The sequence below is a fragment of the Hypanus sabinus genome, unplaced genomic scaffold (assembly GCF_030144855.1).
Source record: "Hypanus sabinus isolate sHypSab1 unplaced genomic scaffold, sHypSab1.hap1 scaffold_986, whole genome shotgun sequence".
NCBI classification, from domain to species: Eukaryota; Metazoa; Chordata; class Chondrichthyes; order Myliobatiformes; family Dasyatidae; genus Hypanus; species Hypanus sabinus.
In genome coordinates, this window is record NW_026781842.1 from 127,794 (window position 1) to 152,232 (window position 24,439).

At 50.5% G+C, this 24,439-nt stretch overlaps 2 protein-coding genes across 2 annotated transcripts in view; one reads left to right on the forward strand and one right to left on the reverse strand.

The window, feature by feature from the left end:
• Positions 1–17,600, forward strand: part of LOC132390613 (deleted in malignant brain tumors 1 protein-like) — a 52,151-nt gene extending 34,551 nt beyond the window's left edge. The window contains exons 13-14 of the mRNA XM_059963213.1: positions 16,646–16,746; positions 16,942–17,600. Of these exons, the coding sequence (XP_059819196.1) occupies positions 16,646–16,746; positions 16,942–17,022 (182 nt within the window). The 3' untranslated portion in view covers positions 17,023–17,600. The remainder of the gene's footprint in view (positions 1–16,645; positions 16,747–16,941) is intronic.
• Positions 1,970–11,784, reverse strand: LOC132390609 (uncharacterized). Its single transcript, XM_059963209.1, has 2 exons — positions 11,698–11,784; positions 1,970–11,467 (listed from the first exon to the last, which is right to left on the reverse strand). The coding sequence occupies exon 2, from the start codon at positions 10,828–10,830 to the stop codon at positions 9,481–9,483; it is 1,350 nt and encodes a 449-aa protein (XP_059819192.1). The 5' UTR covers positions 10,831–11,467; positions 11,698–11,784; the 3' UTR covers positions 1,970–9,480.
• Positions 17,601–24,439: the final 6,839 nt, after the last annotated feature.

Below are 24,439 nucleotides of genomic sequence, written 5' to 3' on the forward strand. Positions count from 1 at the left end.
TCCACTGATTGGTTAGACAGAGAATTCCACAGAGTCACCACTCTCTGGGAAAAGCAGTTCCTCCTCATCTCCATCCTAAATCTGCTCCCCCAAATCCTGAGGCCATGTCCCCCAGTTCTCGCCTCACCCTCCAGTGGAAACAACTTTCCTGCCTTAATCTTATAACCCTTTCATAACTTTATACTTTTCTATAAGATGCCCTCTGCTTCTTCTGAATTCCAGTGAGTACAGTCCCAGGCAACTCAATCTCTCCTCATAGTCTAACCCCTTCATCCCTGGAATCAACCTGGTGAGCCTCCTCTGCACCGCCTCCAAAGCCAGTATATCCTTCCTCTAGTACGGAGACCGGAACTGCACACAGTACTCCAGGTGCGGCCTCACCAGTACCCTGTATAGTTGCAGCATAACCTCCCTCCTCTTCAATTCAATCCCCCCCAGCAATGAAGGCCAATGTCCCATTTGCCTTCTTGATAACCTGCTGCACCCGCAAACCAAACTTCTGTGATTCATGCACAAGTCCCTCTGCACAGCAGCATGCTGCAGTCTTTCACCATTTAAATAATAATCATCTTCCATTTTTCCCTCCAGAGTGGATGATTTTGCATTTACCAACATTGCACTCAATCTGTCAGACCTTTGCCATTCTCTTAACCTACCTCTTTGCAAACTCTCCGTATCTTCTGCACAATTTCCTCTCAATTTAGTATCATCAGTAAACTTAAATACAGTACACTCAGTCCCCTCTTTCAGATCGTTAATGAGTATCGTGAGCAGTTGCTGGCCCAGCTCCGACCCCTGTGACACATCGCTCACCACTGATTGCCAACCAGAGAAACACCCATGTACCCCCACTCTCTGCTTTCTATTGGTTAACCAGTCCTCTGTCCATGCTAACACATCACCCCAACTCTCTGCTTTCTATTGGTTAACCAATCCTCTATCCATGCTAACACATCACCCCAACTCTCTGTTTTCTATTGGTTAACCAGTCCTCTATCCATGCTAATACATCACCCCAACTCTCTGCTTTCTATTGGTTAACCAGTCCTCTATCCATGCTAATACATCACCCCAACTCTCTGCTTTCTATTGGTTAACCAATCCTCTATCCATGCTAACACATCACCCCAACTCTCTGTTTTCTATTGGTTAACCAGTCCTCTATCCATGCTAATACATCACCTCAACTCTCTGCTTTCTATTGGTTAACCAGTCCTCTATCCATGCTAACACATCACCCCAACTCTCTGCTTTCTATTGGTTAACCAGTCCTCTATCCATGCTAATACATCACCCCAACTCTCTGCTTTCTATTGGTTAACCAATCCTCTATCCATGCTAACACATCACCCCAACTCTCTGCTTTCTATTGGTTAACCAATCCTCTATCCATGCTAACACATCACCCCAACTCTCTGCTTTCTATTGGTTAACCAATCCTCTATCCATGCTAACACATCACCTCAACTCTCTGCTTTCTATTGGTTAACCAGTCCTCTATCCATGCTAATACATCACCCCAACTCTCTGCTTTCTATTGGTTAACCAATCCTCTATCCATGCTAATACATCACCCCAACTCTCTGCTTTCTATTGGTTAACCAATCCTCTATCCGTGTGAATACATCACCCCAACTCTCTGCTTTCTATTGGTTAACCAATCCTCTATCCATGCTAATACATCACCCCAACTCTCTGCTTTCTATTGGTTAACCAATCCTCTATCCGTGTGAATACATCACCCCAACTCTCTGCTTTCTATTGGTTAACCAATCCTCTATCCGTGTGAATACATCACCGCCAAATCTGTGCAACCCTTTCTATGAATAAGTCTTTTATGTGGCAACTTATCAAACGCCTTCTGGAAATCGAAGTAAACAATGTACATCTGTTCCCCTCTATGCACTGTGCTCCTTATGTCCTCAAAGAACTCCAGTAAGTTTGTCAAACAGGACCTGCCTTTGCTGAGTCCATCTGCATCTGCTTGATGGGTCTATTTCTTTCCAGATGCCTCATTATTTCTTCTTTAATGATAGCTTCAAGCATTTTCCCAACTACAGATGTTAAACTAACTGGCCTATAGTTACCTGCCTTTTGCCTACATCCTTTTCTGAATCCAATATCAATTCCCGCTTGTCATCCTCCAAGAGACCTACATTCACTTTGGCCGCCCTTTTCTGCTTTATGTAATGATAAAAACTTTTCAAATTCATTTTTATATTTGTGCTAGTTTATTTTCATAATCTGTCTTCCCTTTCTTTAGTAGTGGTTCTTTGTTACTTCTTAAAGTTTTCTCAATCTTCAAGTTTCCCACTACTCTTGGCGACTTTGTACGCACGAGCTTTTAGTTTGATGCCTTCCTTTATTTCCTTGGTTGTCGATGGCTGGCTCTCCCCACCCTTACTGTCCCTGCTTTTAACTGGAATATACTTTTGTTGAGCACCGTGAAAAATCTCTTCTACTGTTCCTCAACTGCACCACCATATAGCCCGTGTTCCCAGTCTACATTAGCCAATCCTCCCTCATCCCATTGTAGTCTCCATTTTTTATACATAACACACTGGTTTTAGACCCACTTGGCACGTGGCCAAATGGTTAAGGCGTTGGCCTAGTGATCTGAAAGTCGCTAGTTCAAGCCTCAGCAAGGCACTTAACCACACATTGCTCTGCGACGACACTGGTGCCAAGCTGTATTGGCCTAGTGCCCTTCCCTTGGACAACATCGGTGGCGTGGAGAGGGGAGACTTGCAGCATGGGCAACTGCCAGTCTTCCATAAACCTTGCCCAGGCGGCCTCAGTCATCATCGAAAATCGACGGACAGTGGAAGAAGAAGGGTTTAGTTCGAACTATTGCACCCTTCAATTGTATGAGAAATCATGGTCACTCTTCCCAAGAGGATCCCCAATGACCAGATTGCTGATTTTACCTGCCTCATTGCACAGGACCAGATCTACGATAGCACGTTCCCTTGTAGGTTCAGTAACAGGCTGTTCAGGAAAGCCATCACGGATGCATTCTATTAAGTCTTCCTCAAGACTGCTTCAACCAACTTGATTCACCCAATCTATGTGCAACTTAAAGTCCCCCACGATAACTGCTGTTCCATTCTTACATGCCTCAGATATTTCTCTGATTAATGCCTGTGCCACTATAATGTTATTATTCAGTGGCCGACACACAACTCCCATCAGTGATTTTATTTCCCTGTACTATTCCTAATCCCGACCCAGATGGATTCAGCATTCTGATCTCATTAGCAGGAGTCAGCATGGCTTTGCGTGTGGGAAGTCGTCCACCCAAAGGCTGCTAGATCCTGTTCCATAGAATTCCCTCTGTAACTTCTTCACCATTGAGGTCGATCTGACTGATCTGGTTTGTTCTTGCTACACTTGCTAAACATAGAACAACACCAACCACCTTCCGGTCTTCAGGGGCTGGCAGTGAAGCCAAGGTCTATGCACGGGGCTCCACAATTCCTTCTTCAGCCTCCCAACATCCAAGGGTGCACTCAGTCAGGCCCTGGCCACTTTAATGCTGCACATACCTCCTCTGGGGTAATATGAGTGTCCTCCAAATCATCTTCCCCTCATCGACTGAGCAACTGAGGTTTTTTCCTCACTAAACTCAGAGGCAAAACGTTCACCTTTAGCTCAAAACATCGGTAGCTCTGCTGATCCCTTGACAGGACCCTGCTCTCTCCATGACCATCCTTTTACTCTTAATTAGTGTCTTGGGGTCCACATCCATAGATCTCTCAAAGCTACCACACACGTTGATGGGGCTGTTAAGGAGTATGATGTGTTGGCCTTCATTCGTCAGGGGATTGAATTCAAGAGCTGTGAGGTAACGTTACAGCTCTATAAAGCCCTGGCAGATCACACTTGGAGTATTGTGTTTAGTTCTGGTCGCCTCATTATCGGATGGACGTGGAAGCCTTAGAGAGGTTGCAGAGGCGAGTCGGCAGCATCTGCCTGGATTAAGGAGAACGACTTATGAGGAAAGGATGGGGGAGCTGGGCTTTTCTCTGGAGCGAAGGAGGACGAGAAGTGACTTGATAAGGTGCACAGCATAATAAGAGACATAGATCGAGTGGACAGGGAGAGACATTTTCCCAGGGTGGAAATGAATTTGAGGGTGATTGGAGGAAGATCTAGGCAGATGTCTAGGCGAGATGGGTGCATGGAATGTGCTGCCAGGACTGGAGTTGACATAGACTCACCAGGGACATTTAAGAGACTCTTAGATGGGCATGTAGATGATAGAAAAATGGAGGCAGGGGTTAGAATGATTTTGGAGTAGGTTGGAGGGTTGGCACAACATGTACTGGACAGTAGTATTCTATGTACTCTGACTACTGTGACACCTCTCATCAGAGACCCTCCCCTGCTTGTGTGTTAGTTCTGCCCATGTGGCGTCACTGAACGATTTCCCTGGGAACATTGACCCTAAGCACCACCGTTACATCCTCTCTATGTAAGAGGGCAACTGCCCCTTCTTGCTGACCCACACCGTACAGTCGAACACTGAGCTACCAGTCCCGGCCTTCCCTCAGTGCCCAGATGCAAAGCGCATCGTGTTCACCCTCCCTAACGGTTAAGCCTTGAGTGCTGAAATGAATGACGTTTCAATGGCTGTTCCTGCTCCAATCCTGGCAACCAGACCTACTCTCACTGGCCGTTGCCTTGCACTGGGGCCTGATCTGGAGCCCGCCTCCTCAGAAAGCTGAAATCAGCACGGGAAGTTGTTCTTTAGTGAACCAGCTTGAGGCTTTAAAAGAGCTCTGGAATTACCAGCTTGATGGGGAGGGTTCATCAGTGAGTTTGGTCGTTGGTGAACCAGCTTGAGGCTTTAAAAGAGCTCGGGAGCTTTCAGTTTCTTTTTCACTGGCTGAAATCAGTGCAAGAAATTGTTTGTTCGTGACACAGCACAAGGTGTAAAAAGAGTTCTGGAGCTTTTAGCTCCTTTTCAGCAGGGAAGTGTGAGCAGAGTGGCCATTGTTGGAGAGGGGCATTGTTAGAGTGGTCTAGCTTGGGCAAGCCGGGGTGGGGGTAAGTAAGCAAGTAAGAAAATTTCTAGTAAATTTTCTTTTCTGTTAGTACATAGCCAGTATGCTAATCACACATCCAGAGGTAGTGGTACGTTCCTTGTGAGATATGGGACTTCCTGTCGTATGATACCTACATTTGCACAAAGTTCACCAAGAGGCTGTGTTAAGGAACGGGAGCTGCAGCTTGATATCTTTGGCTCATACGGGAGAAGGAGGAGGTGATAGATATGAAACAGAGAGAGGTAGTCACTCTAAGTTGTCGGGGACAGGTACCTAGATGGCTGTCAGAGGGAAAGGGAATTGGCGGCCATTCCCCTCAATAACATCGCTTTGGATACTGTTGTGGGGTGAAGGGAACACCTCGCAGAGGGAAGCTGCAGCGACCGGGCTCGGAAGGGAAGGGGGTTCCACAGTGAGAGGAGCAGACTGCGGATTCCATGAGGCACCGGAATGGTACGTCTACTCCCAAGTGCCAAGGTTATGGATATCTCGCATTCTTCAAGGGGTGGGTGATATAGTCCTGGTCCATATTAATCCCAGTGATACTGAAACCTACAGCACATTACAGCCCCTTTGGTCCACAATGTAGTGGAACTACGTAACCTACTCTAGAAACTGCCTAGAATTTCCCTTCTGCAAAGCCCTCTATTTTTCTAAGCTCCATCTGAGAGGCTCTTAAAAGACCCTATTGTACCCACCTCCACCACCCTCGCTGGCAGTGCACACCACTCTCTGTGTGAAAAACTTACCCCTGACATCCCCTCGGTATCTACTTCCAAGCACCTTAAGCCATGACCCCTCATGTTAGCCATTTCAGCCCTGGGAAAAAACCTCTGGTTGTCCACAATGCCCCTCATCATCCGTCACTGCAAGGAGAAAAGGCCGAGTTCACTCAACCTATTCTCATAAGGCATGCTCCCCAATCCAGGCAACATCCTTGTAGATCTCCTCTGCACCCTTTCTATAGTTTCCACATCCTTCCTGTAGTGAGGCGACCAGAACTGAGCTCAGTACTCCAAGTGGAGTCTGACCAGGGTCCTATACAGCTTGCAACATTACCTCTCGGCTCTTAAACTCAATCCCACGATTGATGAAGGCCAATACACTGTACGCATTCTTAACCACAGAATCAACCTGTGCAGCAACTTTGAGCATCCTATGGACTCGGACCCCAAGATCCCTCTGATCCTTCACACTGCCAAGAGTCTCACCATTAATATCATACTCTATCTTCAAATTTGACCTACCGAAATGAACCACCTCACACTTATCTTCATTGAACTCCATCTGCCACTTCTCAGCCCAGTTCTTCATCCTATGATGTCCCGCTGTAACCTCTGACAACCCTCCAGACTATCCACAACGCCTCCAACTTTTGTGTCATCAGCAAACTTCCTAACTCAACCTTCAACTTCCTCGTCCAGGTATTTTATAAAAATCACAAAGATTAAGGATCCCAGAACATATCCCTGTGGAACACCACTGGTGTCCGACATCCATGCAGAATATGACCCATCTACAACCACGCTTTGCCTTCTGTGGGCAAACCAGTTCGGGATCCATAAAGCAATGTTTCCTTGGATCCCATCCCTCCTTACTTTCTGAATGAGCCTTGCATGGGGAACCTTATCAAATGTCTTGCTGAAATCCATATACACTACACCCACTGCCCTACCTTCATCAAAGTGTTTTGTTACTGCCTTAAACAATTCAATCAGGCTTGTAAGGCACCACCTGCCCTTGACAAAGCCATGCTGACTATCCCTGATCTTATTATGTCTCTCCAAATGCTCATAATTCCTGCCTCTCAGAGGAACTGAATGTGTATTTTGCATCAGTCTTCACAGTGGAAGACGTCTGTTGTATACCGGACATTCAAGAGTGTCAGGGAAGTGAAGTTTGTGCGGTGACTATTACAACTGAGAAGGTGCTCAGGAAGCTCAATGGTCTGAGGGTGGATAAATCTCCTGGACCAGATGGAATGCCCCCTTGGGTTCTGAATGAAGTAGCTGGAGAGATTGCAGAGGCATTAATGATGATCTTTCAAGGTTGATAGATTCTGGTATTGTACCAGATGACTGGAAAATTGCAAATGTTACTCCGCTATTTAAGAAGGGTGGGAGACAGCAGAAAGGAAACTATAGACCTGTTAGCCTGACATCAGTGGTTGGGAAGTTGTTGGAATCAATTGTTAGGATGAGACGACAGAGTACCTGGAGGCACATGACAAGATAGGCCAAAGCCAGCATGGTTTCCCGAAAGGAAAATCTTGCCTGACAAACCTACTGCAATTACAAGCAGGGTAGACAAAGGAGGTGCCGTAGACGTGGTGTATTTGGATTTTCAGAAGGCCTTTGACAAGGTGCCACACATGAGGCTGCTTAGCAAGATAAGAGCCCATGGAGTTACAGGGAAGTTACTAGCGTGGGTGGAGCATTGGCTGGTCGGCAGAAACCAGAGAGTGGGAATAAAGGGATCCTATTCTGGCTGGCTGCCGGTTACCAGTGGAGTTCCACAGGGGTCGGTATTGGGACTGTTACTTTTTACGATGTATGTCAATGATTTGGACTACAGTATTAAGGGATTTGTGGCTAATTTTGCCGAAGATACAAAGATAGGTGGAGGGGGTAGTGTTGAGGAAACAGAGAACTTGCAGAGAGACTTAGATAGTTTAGGGGAATGGGCAAAGAAGTGGCAAATGAAATACAATGTTGGAAAGCGTATGGTCATGCACTTTGGTGAAAGAAATAAACAGGCAGACTATTATTTAGATGGGGAGAGAATTCAAAATGCAGAGATGCAAAGGGACTTGGGAGTCCTCGTACAGGATACACTAAAGGTTAATCTCCAGGTTGAGTCGGTGGTGCAGGAGGCAAATGCAATATTGGCATTCATTTCTAGAGGTATAGAATATAAGAGCAGGGATGTGATGTTGAGGCTCCATAAGGCACTTGTGACACCACACTTTAAGTATTGTGTGCAGTTTTGGGCTCCTTATTTTCAAAAGGATATACTGACATTGGAGAGAGTTCAGAGAAGATTCATGAGACTGATTCCAGAAATGAAAGGGTTACCGTATGAGGAACGTCTGGCAGCTCTTGGGCTGTATTCCCTGGAGTTCAGGAGAATGAGGAGGGACTCATAGAAACATTCCAAATGTTAAAAGGCATAAACAGATTAGATATGGCAAAGTTATTTCCCATGGTAGGGGATTCTAGGGCACGACCCCAGGGTTGAAGGACGTCATTTTAGAACTGCGATGCAGAGAAATTACTTTGGTCAGAGGGTGGTAAATCTGTGGAATTTGTTGTCACGAGCGGCTGTAGTGGCCAAGTCATTGGGTGTATCTAAGGCAGAGATGGATAGATTCTTGATTAGCCAGGGCATCAAAGTATATGGGGGAAAGCAGGGGAGCAGGGATGACTGGAAGAATTAAATCAACACATGATTGAATGGTGGAACAGACTCAATGGGCTGAATGGCTTACTTCTGCTCCTATATGTTATGGTCTTATGATCTCAGGGTCTTCTCCAAAACTTGCCCACCACTGAAGTAAGACTCACTGGTCTATAACTTCCTGGGTTGTCTCTGCTCCCGTTCTTGAACAAGGGAACTTTCCAATCCTTTGGTACTTCTCCCATCGCTATTGATGATGCAAAAATCATTGCCCGAGCCTCAGCAATCTCCTCCCTCGCTTCCCACAGTAGCCTGGGGTCCATCTAATCCAATGCAGGATACCCTAAGGGTTAACCTCCAGGATGAGTCGATAGTGAAGGAGGTGAATGCAATGTTGGCATTCATTCCTAGAGGTATAGAATATAAGATTATTGCACCCCTCCAGAATCTGCCTACCTATTTGCAGCCCGATGTCCCTGGTACTATTGGGGGGGGGGGTCTATAAAAAATACCTAGTCGAGTTATTGCCCCCTTCCTGTTTCTGACTTCCACCCACAATGACTCAGTGGACAATCCCTCCATGACTTCCTCCTTTTCTGCAGCTATGATACACTCCCGCACCTCTTCTGCCTCCCTCCATCCTTACTGAAACATCTAAAGCTTGGCACACTCAGCAGCCACTCCTGCCCCCGAGACATCCAAGTCTCTGTAATGGCCATAATGTCATAGTTCCACATATTGATCTATACTCTAAGTTCATCCGCCTTGGTCATGATACTCCTCGTATTAAAGTAGGTGCATGTCAAACCACCAGGCTGAGTGGTTCTTTGCTCCATCATCAGCCCATCCTTCCTCATAAACTCCTTCCGAGCTGCCTCTACTTGTGTGCCAACCTCTGCCTCTTCACTTTGGTTCCCTACAAATCTAGTTTAAACCCTCCCGAAGAGCATTTCTCAAACATCCCCATCAGGATATTGGTTCCCTCCAGTCACCACTTCCCCAGAAAAGGTTCCAACAATCCAAGCACAGTCATGTGTTAGCAGTGTAAACAGCCTTGTGGGGATCCAGTGCTCAGTGTGATGGAGTCAGAGATGTTCCTGCCAACACGGACTGACTGTGGTCTCTCTGTCAAGCAACCCAGAATCCAGTGACACATGGCAGCGTTAAGGCCAAGCAGCGACAGTTTCCCCACTAGTCTCTGCGGGATGATGGTATTGAACGCTGAACTGAAATCAAGGTACAGGATTCTGGCACAAGTGCCTTTGTTGTCCAAGTGAGAGAGAACTGTGCGCAGTGTGGTGGATATTGCGTCCTCCGTAGAGCGATTTGGACGATAAGCAAACTGTAGAGGATCCAGCGATGAGGGGAGGCTGGCTGTGATATGAGGTTTGACAAGCCGTTCGAAACATTTCATCACTACGGGGGTCAGGGCAACGGGACGGTAATCATTCAGACAGGCTACAGCTGATTTCTTTGCTACAGGGATGATTGTGGAGGTTTTGAAGCATCTGGGGACAGTGGCTTGACTAAGGGAGATGTTGAAAATGTCTGTCAGGACATCTGCTAATGCGTCAGCACATTCCTTGAGCACACGTCCAGGGATGTTGTCGGGACCTCCCGCTTTTCCTGGGTTGACCCTCCGTGTTTGCTCTGAATCAATTATTGGAGCCGGTTGGTTAGATGGTAAGAAGGGACTGGCTCTCCCCCTTGCTGTGGTGTTTGGTGCTCTGAAGCATACAAAGAATTTGTTAAGCCTGCTAGGAAGAGAGGCGTCGCTGTCATCAGTTTTCTGCCTGATCTTGTAGTCTGCCAGAGCTTTAATTCCCTGCCACATCCGTCTGGTGTCACCTGTGTCACAGAAGTGTCCATGTATTTTGCCCGCGTAGGCCCTTTTCGCTTTCCTGATCCCCAGTGAAAGCGCAGTCCTGGCTGAGTGAAGCGCACACCTGTCCCCCGATCTGTGGGCTGTGTCACGGGCCTTCAGTAGTGAACGCACCTCTGTTGTCATCCATGGCTTTTTATAACCACGTGCGGTGAAGGTTTTTATCACAGTGACATCCTCCATGCATTTGGCAATGTAGCTGATTACTGTCTCAGCATACTCAATGTCTGTATGGTCATCATAGGAGGCTGCTGTCTTGAATATGTCCCAGTCTGTGTGCAAAAAACAGTCCTGTAGTGCTGAGGCTGCTCCGTTTGGCCAGACCCTTACCTGTCTTTTCTCTGCTCTCACACGGTTAAGCAGTGGTTTATATGCTGATGTTAACATGAGAGATGTGTGGTCAGAGTGGCCAGGATGGGGGCGGGGGGGCTGCTTTGTATGCCTGTGGGGTGTTGGTATAAACAAAGTCCAGTGTGTTGTCTCTCCTGGTTTTGAAATCCACATATTGCAGGAATTTAGGGAACACGGTCTTTAAGCTGGTGTGGTTAAAGTTTATACTCTGCCTCCTGGATTATTCTATATTTGTCCAACACCAGCTCCAGCTCCTTCATTCGGTCTTTCAGAAACTTCCTACAAGTGTAATAATCAGGGAGACTATCAGGTTCCATGAATACCCACATCCACCTGGAGGAGCAGCACACTGTCATATCTTCTATCCAGCCCGCACTGTCCAATGGGCATCAAAGTCCAAATCTCCTAAACTGTTTCTCTGGCATCAGCCTCTTGAGGCAAAAAGCTTGCGGCTCCCAAACAATGCTGCCCGCTTGCCCCTTCTGAACTTTGATTTCATCTGCGGTGCGCTGCTCCCGATGCAGATTGCCCTCTGGAATGTCCGATCGCCTGCTGGGCACAACTTCATAGGCTGAAGGGCAGGTATTGTGCAGTACGTTTTCCGTACCCACCCCGTTTGTCCCACTGCCATCAGAGTCGGGGCTTCATAGAATCCACACCAAGATACTGGATTCAAAGAGTCACTTTCCCCAAGCAGTGAGGCTGATCAACACCTCCACCCACAGACCCACCCCTCCACTCCCAGACTCAGAAACAGTCACTTTCCCCAAGCAGTGAGGCTGATCAACACCTCCACCCACTGACTCACCCTCCACTCCCAGACTCAGAAACAGTCACTTTCCCCAAGCAGTGAGGCTGATCAACACCTCCCCCCACTGACCCACCCCTCCACTCCCAGACTCAGAAACAGTCACTTTCCCCAAGCAGTGAGACTGATCAACACCTCCACCCACAGACCCACCCCTCCACTCCCAGACTCAGAAACAATCACTTTCCCCAAGCAGTGAGGCTGATCAACACCTCCACCCACTGACCCACCCCTCCACTCCCAGACACAGAAACAGTCATTTTCCCCAAGCAGTGAGGCTGATCAACACTTACACCCACTGACCCACCCCTCCATTCCCAGACTCAGGAACAGTCACTTTCCCCAAGCAGTGAGGCTGATCAACACCTCCACCCACTGACCCACCCCTCCATTCCCAGACTCAGGAACAGTCACTTTCCCCAAGCAGTGAGGCTGATCAACACCTCCACCCACTGACCCACCGCTCCACTCCCAGTCTCAGAAACAGTCACTTTCCCCAAGCAGTGAGGCTGATCAACACCTCCACCCACAGACCCACCCCTCCACCCCCAGACTCAGAAACAGTCACTTTCCCCAAGCAGTGAGTCTGATCGACACCTCCACCCACTGACCCACCCCTCCACTCCCAGACTCAGAAACAGTCACTTTCCCCAAGCAGTGAGGCTGATCAACACCTCCACCCACTGACCCACCCCTCCACTCCCAGACACAGAAACAGTCACTTTCCCCAAGCAGTGAGTCTGATCGACACCTCCACCCACTGACCCACCCCTCCACTCCCAGACTCAGAAACAGTCACTTTCCCCAAGCAGTGAGGCTGATCAACACCTCCACCCACTGACCCACCCCTCCACTCCCAGACTCAGAAACAGTCACTTTCCCCAAGCAGTGAGGCTGATCAACACCTCCACCCACAGACCCACCCCTCCACTCCCAGACTCAGAAACAATCACTTTCCCCAAGCAGTGAGACTGATCAACACCTCCACCCACTGACCCACCCCTCCACTCCCAGACTCACAAACAGTCACTTTCCCCAAGCAGTGAGGCTGATCAACACCTCCACCCACAGACCCACCCCTCCACTCCCAGACTCAGAAACAATCACTTTCCCCAAGCAGTGAGGCTGATCAACACCTCCACCCACTGACCCACCCCTCCACTCCCAGACACAGAAACAGTCATTTTCCCCAAGCAGTGAGGCTGATCAACACCTCCACCCACTGACCCACCCCTCCATTCCCAGACTCAGGAACAGTCACTTTCCCCAAGCAGTGAGGCTGATCAACACCTCCACCCACTGACCCACCGCTCCACTCCCAGTCTCAGAAACAGTCACTTTCCCCAAGCAGTGAGGCTGATCAACACCTCCACCCACAGACCCACCCCTCCACCCCCAGACTCAGAAACAGTCACTTTCCCCAAGCAGTGAGTCTGATCGACACCTCCACCCACTGACCCACCCCTCCACTCCCAGACTCAGAAACAGTCACTTTCCCCAAGCAGTGAGGCTGATCAACACCTCCACCCACTGACCCACCCCTCCACTCCCAGACACAGAAACAGTCACTTTCCCCAAGCAGTGAGTCTGATCAACACCTCCACCCACTGACCCACCCCTCCACTCCCAGACTCAGAAACAGTCACTTTCCCCAAGCAGAGGCTGATCAACACCTCCACCCACTGACCCACCCCTCCACTCCCAGACTCAGAGACAGTCACTTTCCCCAAGCAGAGTCTGATCAACACCTCCACCCACTGACCCACCCCTCCACTCCCAGACTCAGAAACAGTCACTTTCCCCAAGCAGTGAGGCTGATCAACACCTCCACCCACTGACCCACCCCTCCACTCCCAGACTCAGAAACACTTTCCCCAAGCAGTGAGTCTGATCAACACTTACACCCACTGACCCACCCCTCCACTCCCAGACTCAGAAACAGTCACTTTCCCCAAGCAGTGAGGCCGATCAACACCTCCACCCACTGACCCACCCCTCCACTCCCAGACTCAGAAACAGTCACTTTCCCCAAGCAGAGGCTGATCAACACCTCCACCCACTGACCCACCCCTCCACTCCCAGACTCAGAAACAGTCACTTTCCCCAAGCAGTGAGGCTGATCAACACCTCCACCCACTGACCCACCCCTCCACTCCCAGACTCAGAAACAGTCACTTTCCCCAAGCAGTGAGTCTGATCAACACCTCCACCCACTGACCCACCCCTCCACTCCCAGACTCAGAAACAGTCACTTTCCCCAAGCAGAGGCTGATCAACACCTCCTCCCACTGACCCACCCCTCCACTCCCAGACTCAGAAACAGTCACTTTCCCCAAGCAGAGGCTGATCAACACCTCCTCCCACTGACCCACCCCTCCACTCCCAGACTCAGAAACAGTCACTTTCCCCAAGCAGTGAGTCTGATCGACACCTCCACCCACTGACCCACCCCTCCACTCCCAGACTCAGAAACAGTCACTTTCCCCAAGCAGTGAGGCTGATCAACACCTCCTCCCACTGACCCACCCCTCCACTCCCAGACTCAGAAACAGTCACTTTCCCCAAGCAGTGAGGCTGATCAACACCTCCACCCACTGACCCACCCCTCCACTCCCAGACTCAGAAACAGTCACTTTCCCCAAGCAGTGAGGCTGATCAACACCTCCACCCACTGACCCACCCCTCCACTCCCAGACTCAGAAACAGTCACTTTCCCCAAGCAGTGAGTCTGATCAACACCTCCACCCACCGACCCACCCCTCCACTCCCAGACTCAGAAACAGTCACTTTCCCCAAGCAGTGAGGCTGATCAACACCTCCACCCACTGACCCACCCCTCCAATCCCAGACTCAGAAACAGTCACTTTCCCCAAGCAGTGAGGCTGATCAACACCTCCACCCACTGACCCACCCCTCCACTCCCAGTCTCAGAAACAGTCACTTTCCCCAAGCAGTGAGTCTGATCAACACCTCCACCCACTGACCCACCCCTCCACTCCCAGACTCAGAAACAGTCACTTTCCCCAAGCAGTGAGGCTGATCAACACCTACACCCACTGACCCACCCCTTCACTCCCAGACTCAGAAACAGTCACTTTCCCCAAGCAGTGAGTCTGATCAACACTTACACCCACTGACCCACCCCTCCACTCCCAGACTCAGAAACAGTCACTTTCCCCAAGCAGTGAGGCTGATCAACACCTCCACCCACTGACCCACCGCTCCACTCCCAGACTCAGAAACAGTCACTTTCCCCAAGCAGTGAGGCTGATCAACACCTCCACCCACTGACCCACCCCTCCACCCCCAGACTCAGAAACAGTCACTTTCCCCAAGCAGTGAGGCTGATCAACACCTCCACCCACTGACCCACCCCTCCACCCCCAGACTCAGAAACAGTCACTTTCCCCAAGCAGTGAGGCTGATCAACACCTCCACCCACTGACCCACCCCTCCACCCCCAGACTCAGAAACAGTCACTTTCCCCAAGCAGTGAGGCTGATCAACACCTCCACCCACTGACTCACCCTCCACTCCCAGACTCAGAAACAGTCACTTTCCCCAAGCAGTGAGACTGATCAACACCTCCACCCACTGACCCACCCCTCCACTCCCAGACTCAGGAACAGTCACTTTCCCCAAGCAGTGAGACTGATCAACACCTCCACCCACTGACCCACCCCTCCACTCCCAGACTCAGAAACAGTCACTTTCCCCAAGCAGTGAGGCTGATCAACACCTCCACCCACTGACCCACCCCTCCACTCCCAGACTCAGAAACAGTCACTTTCCCCAAGCAGAGGCTGATCAACACCTCCACCCACTGACCCACCCCTCCATTCCCAGACTCAGGAACAGTCACTTTCCCCAAGCAGTGAGGCTGATCAACACCTCCACCCACTGACCCACCCCTCCACTCCCAGTCTCAGAAACAGTCACTTTCCCCAAGCAGTGAGGCTGATCAACACCTCCACCCACTGACCCACCCCTCCACTCCCAGACTCAGAAACACTTTCCCCAAGCAGTGAGACTGATCAACACCTCCACCCACTGACCCACCCCTCCACTCCCAGTCTCAGAAACAGTCACTTTCCCCAAGCAGTGAGGCTGATCAACACCTCCACCCACTGACCCACCCCTCCACTCCCAGACTCAGAAACAGTCACTTTCCCCAAGCAGTGAGTCTGATCAACACCTCCACCCACTGACCCACCCCTCCACTCCCAGTCTCAGAAACAGTCACTTTCCCCAAGCAGTGAGGCTGATCAACACCTCCACCCACTGACCCACCCCTCCACTCCCAGACTCAGAAACAATCACTTTCCCCAAGCAGTGAGGCTGATCAACACCTCCACCCACTGACCCACCCCTCCATTCCCAGACTCAGGAACAGTCACTTTCCCCAAGCAGTGAGGCTGATCAACACCTCCACCCACTGACCCACCTCCACTCCCAGACTCAGAAACAGTCACTTTCCCCAAGCAGTGAGGCTGATCAACACCTCCACCCACTGACCCACCCCTCCACCCCCAGACTCAGAAACAGTCACTTTCCCCAAGCAGAAGCTGATCAACACCTCCACCCACTGACCCACCCCTCCACTCCCAGACTCAGAAACAGTCACTTTCCCCAAGCAGAGGCTGATCAACACCTACACCCACTGACCCACCCCTCCACTGCCCCAACCTGTCAGTCACATTATGTACAGACAGCCCTGTGCCTGGTGTCACCTTATGGACATGCAGTATCTGTATATAAACTACCTTATATTTATTGTTTTCTGCATCTTATAGTGCGCTATCAGATCTGGAACAGCAAATCATTTTGTTACCTTTACATGTGTACTAGAAAAACAATCTTGTTTCTCAGAGCAGCATTCTCTGCACACACAGCCCTGCAACGATGCAGCGTTGTCTTCTCGTTCGGATACACCAGATTCTGCAGATCCAGAGCAATACACAGAAAGTGTTGTCCGGAGAGTCACCATGGAGAGGGATAACAGCAGAGCCTTCACTGGGCTTGCTAATTCGCTTCACACAGCCCTCCTCCACTCCAGATCTCAAAGGTTCAGGAACCTGAATCCCTGCCCATATCCAGAAACAACAACCAAAGCTTCCTGTTTTCGCAGTTTGTGCTCACAATTCTGATTCCATTCCACAGACCTCCAGAAAACACGAATTGCCGGAGAGGTTACATTTACCCTGATCGGCAGCGAACTTTGTCCGGCTGATGAGGCAGTCACAAAAGCTTTGGAGAAGCTGGTTAGTAAACCTCACCTACTCCTGACAGCATGACTTCCCTCCGTCTCTCCGTCCATCAGATACTGTGTACGGACTGAGTGTTGCTACTGTGCTCCCCCGTCCAGCCCTTCCCACAGCAACGGTGCTGAGTCTGACTGTAAGCTGTAATGTGGCAAAATGGAAATTAATGTATAAATATTTCTGTTTCACCCGCAGATTGAGATGCTGCTCTCGTCCTTCGCAGGAAACAACGTCCTGGACGTCCATGTCAGTTCGCAAGAGAACAGTACGACCTGAGCTGATCTCTGTACGCCCTGCTGGACAGATTGAACCCTCTCACCCACCATTCCCCATGAATTAACACCAACACACACACACACTCATCCTCTACAGGGAGTTAGGAAGGAAGTTGAGAAGCAGGACCTCAAGGGTGGTAATCTCAAGGTTGCTGCCTGTGCCACACGACAGCGAGGATAGGAATAGAATGAGGTGGCAGATAAATGCATGGCTGAAGAACTGGAGCAGGGGCAGGGATTCAGATTTCTGAATCAGTGGGAGCTGTTCTGGGACAGGTGGGACCTGTACCAAAGGACAGGTTGCATTTAACCACATAACAATTACACCACAGAAACAGGCCGCCTCGGCCCTTCTAGTCTGTGCCGAACTCTTACTCTCACCTAGTCCCACCGACCTGCACTCAGCCCATAACCCTCCATTCCTTTCCTGTCCATATACCTATCCAATTTTTTTTTAAATGACAAGTGTTTGAATCCTTGTGGGCAGGTTTACTGGAGCTAGGAGAGGGGGATGGGAGCCAGTGTGATCGAGCTGAGGATGAACCAGCAGGTTTACTGGAGCTAGGAGAGGGGGATGGGAGCCAGTGTGATCGAGCTGAGGATGAACCAGCAGGTTTACTGGAGCTAGGAGAGGGGGATGGGAGCCAGTGTGATCGAGCTGAGGATGAACCAGCAGGTTTACTGGAGCTAGGAGAGGGGGATGGGAGCCAGTGTGATCGAGCTGAGGATGAACCAGCAGGTTTACTGGAGCTAGGAGAGGGGGATGGGAGCCAGTGTGATCGAGCTGAGGATGAACCAGCAGGTTTACTGGAGCTAGGAGAGGGGGATGGGAGCCAGTGTGATCGAACTGAGGATGAACCAGCAGGTTTACTGGAGCTGGGAGAGGGGGATGGGAGCCAGTGTGATCGAGCTGAGGATGAACCAGCAGGTTTACTGGAGCTGGGAGAGGGGGATGGGAGCCAGTGTGATCGAGCTGAGGATGAACCAGCAGGTTTACTGGAGCTGGGAGAGGGGGATGGGAGCCAGTGTGATCGAGCTGAGGATGAACCAGCAGGTTTACTGGAGCTAGGAGAGGGGGATGGGAGCCAGTGTGATCGAGCTGAGGATGAACCAGCAGGTTTACTGGAGCTAGGAGAGGGGGATGGGAGCCAGTGTGATCGAGCTGAGGATGAACCAGCAGGTTTACTGGAGCTGGGAGAGGGGGATGGGAGCCAGTGTGATCGAGCTGAGGATGAACCAGCAGGTTTACTGGAGCTAGGAGAGGGGGATGGGAGCCAGTGTGATCGAGCTGAGGATGAACCAGCAGGTTTACTGGAGCTAGGAGAGGGGGATGGGAGCCAGTGTGATCGAGCTGAGGATGAACCAGCAGGTTTACTGGAGCTGGGAGAGGGGGATGGGAGCCAGTGTGATCGAGCTGAGGATGAACCAGCAGGTTTACTGGAGCTGGGAGAGGGGGATGGGAGCCAGTGTGATCTAGCTGAGGATGAACCAGCAGGTTTACTGGAGCTGGGAGAGGGGGATGGGAGCCAGTGTGATCGAGCTGAGGATGAACCAGCAGGTTTACTGGAGCTAGGAGAGGGGGATGGGAGCCAGTGTGATCGAGCTGAGGATGAACCAGCAGGTTTACTGGAGCTGGGAGAGGGGGATGGGAGCCAGTGTGATCGAGCTGAGGATGAACCAGCAGGTTTACTGGAGCTGGGAGAGGGGGATGGGAGCCAGTGTGATCGAGCTGAGGATGAACCAGCAGGTTTACTGGAGCTGGGAGAGGGGGATGGGAGCCAGTGTGATCGAGCTGAGGATGAACCAGCAGGTTTACTGGAGCTGGGAGAGGGGGATGGGAGCCAGTGTGATCGAGCTGAGGATGAACCAGCAGGTTTACTGGAGCTGGGAGAGGGGGATGGGAGCCAGTGTGATCGAGCTGAGGATGAACCAGCAGGTTTACTGGAGCTGGGAGAGGGGGATGGGAGCCAGTGTGATCGAGCTGAGGATGAACCAGCAGGTTTACTGGAGCTGGGAGAGGGGGATGGGAGCCAGTGTGATCGAGCTGAGGATGAACCAGCAGGTTTACTGGAGCTGGGAGAGGGGGATGGGAGCCAGTGTGATCGAGCTGAGGATGAACCAGCAGGTTTACTGGAGCTGGGAGAGGGGGATGGGAGCCAGTGTGATCGAGCTGAGGATGAACCAGCAGGTTTACTGGAGCTGGGAGAGGGGGATGGGAGCCAGTGTGATCGAGCTGAGGATGAACCAGCAGGTTTACTGGAGCTGGGAGAGGGGGATGGGAGCCAGTGTGATCGAGCTGAGGATGAACCAGCAGGTTTACTGGAGCTGGGAGAGGGGGATGGGAGCCAGTGTGATCGAGCTGAGGATGAACCAGCAGGTTTACTGGAGCTAGGAGAGGGGGATGGGAGCCAGTGTGATCGAGCTGAGGATGAACCAGCAGGTTTACTGGAGCTGGGAGAGGGGGATGGGAGCCAGTGTGATCGAGCTGAGGATGAACCAGCAGGTTTACTGGAGCTGGGAGAGGGGGATGGGAGCCAGTGTGATCGAGCTGAGGATGAACCAGCAGGTTTACTGGAGCTGGGAGAGGGGGATGGGAGCCAGTGTGATCGAGCTGAGGATGAACCAGCAGGTTTACTGGAGCTGGGAGAGGGGGATGGGAGCCAGTGTGATCGAGCTGAGGATGAACCAGCAGGTTTACTGGAGCTGGGAGAGGGGGATGGGAGCCAGTGTGATCGAGCTGAGGATGAACCAGCAGGTTTACTGGAGCTGGGAGAGGGGGATGGGAGCCAGTGTGATCGAGCTGAGGATGAACCAGCAGGTTTACTGGAGCTAGGAGAGGGGGATGGGAGCCAGTGTGATCGAGCTGAGGATGAACCAGCAGGTTTACTGGAGCTGGGAGAGGGGGATGGGAGCCAGTGTGATCGAGCTGAGGATGAACCAGCAGGTTTACTGGAGCTAGGAGAGGGGGATGGGAGCCAGTGTGATCGAGCTGAGGATGAACCAGCAGGTTTACTGGAGCTAGGAGAGGGGGATGGGAGCCAGTGTGATCGAGCTGAGGATGAACCAGCAGGTTTACTGGAGCTAGGAGAGGGGGATGGGAGCCAGTGTGATCGAGCTGAGGATGAACCAGCAGGTTTACTGGAGCTAGGAGAGGGGGATGGGAGCCAGTGTGATCGAGCTGAGGATGAACCAGCAGGTTTACTGGAGCTAGGGGAGGGGGATGGGAGCCAGTGTGATCGAGCTGAGGATGAACCAGCAGGTTTACTGGAGCTAGGAGAGGGGGATGGGAGCCAGTGTGATCGAGCTGAGGATGAACCAGCAGGTTTACTGGAGCTGGGAGAGGGGGATGGGAGCCAGTGTGATCGAGCTGAGGATGAACCAGCAGGTTTACTGGAGCTAGGAGAGGGGGATGGGAGCCAGTGTGATCGAGCTGAGGATGAACCAGCAGGTTTACTGGAGCTAGGAGAGGGGGATGGGAGCCAGTGTGATCGAGCTGAGGATGAACCAGCAGGTTTACTGGAGCTAGGAGAGGGGGATGGGAGCCAGTGTGATCGAGCTGAGGATGAACCAGCAGGTTTACTGGAGCTGGGAGAGGGGGATGGGAGCCAGTGTGATCGAGCTGAGGATGAACCAGCAGGTTTACTGGAGCTAGGAGAGGGGGATGGGAGCCAGTGTGATCGAGCTGAGGATGAACCAGCAGGTTTACTGGAGCTAGGAGAGGGGGATGGGAGCCAGTGTGATCGAGCTGAGGATGAACCAGCAGGTTTACTGGAGCTAGGAGAGGGGGATGGGAGCCAGTGTGATCGAGCTGAGGATGAACCAGCAGGTTTACTGGAGCTGGGAGAGGGGGATGGGAGCCAGTGTGATCGAGCTGAGGATGAACCAGCAGGTTTACTGGAGCTAGGAGAGGGGGATGGGAGCCAGTGTGATCGAGCTGAGGATGAACCAGCAGGTTTACTGGAGCTGGGAGAGGGGGATGGGAGCCAGTGTGATCGAGCTGAGGATGAACCAGCAGGTTTACTGGAGCTGGGAGAGGGGGATGGGAGCCAGTGTGATCGAGCTGAGGATGAACCAGCAGGTTTACTGGAGCTGGGAGAGGGGGATGGGAGCCAGTGTGATCGAGCTGAGGATGAACCAGCAGGTTTACTGGAGCTAGGAGAGGGGGATGGGAGCCAGTGTGATCGAGCTGAGGATGAACCAGCAGGTTTACTGGAGCTAGGAGAGGGGGATGGGAGCCAGTGTGATCGAGCTGAGGATGAACCAGCAGGTTTACTGGAGCTAGGAGAGGGGGATGGGAGCCAGTGTGATCGAGCTGAGGATGAACCAGCAGGTTTACTGGAGCTGGGAGAGGGGGATGGGAGCCAGTGTGATCGAGCTGAGGATGAACCAGCAGGTTTACTGGAGCTGGGAGAGGGGGATGGGAGCCAGTGTGATCGAGCTGAGGATGAACCAGCAGGTTTACTGGAGCTAGGAGAGGGGGATGGGAGCCAGTGTGATCGAGCTGAGGATGAACCAGCAGGTTTACTGGAGCTGGGAGAGGGGGATGGGAGCCAGTGTGATCGAGCTGAGGATGAACCAGCAGGTTTACTGGAGCTAGGAGAGGGGGATGGGAGCCAGTGTGATCGAGCTGAGGATGAACCAGCAGGTTTACTGGAGCTAGGAGAGGGGGATGGGAGCCAGTGTGATCGAGCTGAGGATGAACCAGCAGGTTTACAAGTCGATGACCACCTTCTGGTCGTGTCCACGGACAGTCTATCATGGGCCAGCCAGAACTGGACACATCTTTGTGCCTTGTTGTTGAATTGAGCAAGATCTGCAAGGACTGGCCAATGATTGGGTACAAATGCAGACAAAATGAGGTAGGACGGAAGGTGCTGTATTTAAATGCGTGTAGCATTCGGAATAATGTGGACGAACTCGTGGCACAATTTGAGATTGGTCAGTATGACATTGTGGGCGCCACTGAGTCGGGGCTGAAAGATGGTCATAGTTCTTCTGCAGGCCAAAGGATATCAAAGGATACACTTTGTATTGGAAGGACAGGCAGGAAGGCACAGGCGGTGGTGTGGCTCTGTTGGTAACAGATGGAATTACATCTGAAGAAAGAGGTGACGTAGGGTCAGAGAATGCTCAGTCTTTGTGGGTGGAGTTACCAAATCGCAACAGTAAAAAAACATTATGGAATTCGTATATAGATCTCCAAATAGCAGCCAAGATGTGGAGTTGAGATTGCAAAGGGAGCTGGAAAGGGCATGCAATAAGGTTAATATCACGATTGTAATGGGGACTTCAATATGCAAGGGGATTGGGAAAATCAGGTTTGCAAGAGAGGGAATTTGTTGAAAGCCTACGAGATGGTTTTTAGAGCAGCTTCTGCTTGAGCAATGACCCAGATCTTACCTGTGAGCTTAACGTAAAGGAAGCACAAGAAGGTAGTGATTATAATATGATTGAATTCAGAGGGGGTAGTATAACTCACACGTATCAGTATGGCAATGGAATAAAGGGAATGAGAGAACAGCTTGCCCAGGTGGGTTTGAGAGATATAAGATGCATCAGTATGGCAATGGAATAAAGGGAATGAGAGAACAGCTTGCCCAGGTGGGTTGGAGAGGGATTCTGGTGGGCATGACAGCAGAGCAGAGTTCACAGGGTGCAAGATAGATACGACCCACAGAAAGAATTGTTCTCAAAAGGCGGGTCTAGGCAACCATAGCTGACAAGGGAAGTTAACCATTGCATAAAAGACAAGTAAAGGACATGCAAAGCAGCAAAAGGGACATCGGATAATTGGAAGTTTTAAAATCCAACAAAAGACAACTGAAAAAGCTGTAAAAAGTAAAAACATGAAATATATGAGGGTAAAGTAGCCAGTAATATAAAGCAGGATACTAAAAATTTTTTCAGGGGAAAAAAAGAGGAAAAGAGAGGTGAGATTTGATATTGGACCACTGGAAAATGATGCTGTTGAGGTAGTAATTAGGAACACAGAAATGGCAGAGGAACTTAATGGGTACTTTGCATCAGTCTTCACTGTTGAAGACACTAGCTGTGTGTCAGAGGTCCATGAGTGTCAGGGAGCAGGAGTGAGTGCCATTGCCATTACAAAGGGAAAAGTGCTGGGCAAACTCAAGGGGCCATCTGGTCCCTGGAACAGACAGACGACATCCCAGAGTCCTGAGAGAGGTTGCTGAAGAGATAACAGATGCATTGGTCATGGTCTTTCAAGAATCACTTGATTCTGGCATGGTCCCGGAGGACTAAAAGATTGCAAATATCAATCCACTCTTTAAGAAGGGAGGAAGGCAAAAGAAAGGCAACTATAGGCCAGTTAGCCGAACCTCAGTGGTTGGGAAAGTGTCGGAGTCTATTACTCAGGTGGGGTTTCAAGGAACTTGGAAGCTAATGATAAAATATGTCAAAGTAATCATGGTTTCCGTAAAGGGAAATCTCGCCAGACAAGAGTTCTTCGAAAAAGTAACAAGCAGAGTGGATGTGTCATTTACTTTTATTTTCAGAAGACGTGAGGCTGCTTAACAAGATAAAATCCTATGGAATTACAGGAACGATACTGGCATGGATAGCAGAATGGCTGACAGGCAGAAGGCAGAGAGTGGAAATAAAGGGGCCGTTCCGGTTGGCTGCCAGTGACTCATAGTGTTCCTCAGGGGTCAGTATTGGGACCGTTACTTTTCACATTGTTTGTCAATAATTTGAATAATGGAATTGATGGCTTTATGGCAAAGTCTGCAGACAGGTGGTGCTGAGGAAGCAATGTGATTGCAGCAGGACTTGGACAAATTGGAAGAATGGGCAAAGAAATGTGGCTGATGGAGTACAGTGTTGGGAAATGTATGATCATGCATTTCAGTAAAAGGAACAATACTGCAGACTATCATCGAAAAAGGGAGAAAGTTCACACATCTGAGGTGCAGAGGGACTTGGGAGTCCTCGTGCAAGACTCCCAGAAGGTTAATTTTCAGGTTGAGTCTGTGGTAAAGAAGGCAAACGCAATGTTGGTATTGATGTCAAGGGGAGCAGAATATAAAAACCTCATTATAGGAAGGATGTGGAAGCTATGGGGAGGGTGCAGAGGAGATTTACCAGGATGTTGCCTGGATTGGAGAACAAGTCTTATGAGGCAAGGTTAGCAGAGCTGGGACTTCTCTCTTTGGAGCGTAGAAGAATGAGAGGGGACTTGATAGAGGCCTACAAGATTATGAGAGTCATAGATAGGGTGGATAGTCAGTACCTGTTTCCCAGGGCACCGATAGCAAACACCAGAGGGCATCTGTACAAAATTAAGGGAGGGAAGTTTAGGGGAGACATCAGGGGTAAGTTTTTTACACAGAGGGTTGTGAGTGCCTGGAATGATTTGCCAGGGATGGTGGTGGAGGCTAAAACATTAGGGGTATTTA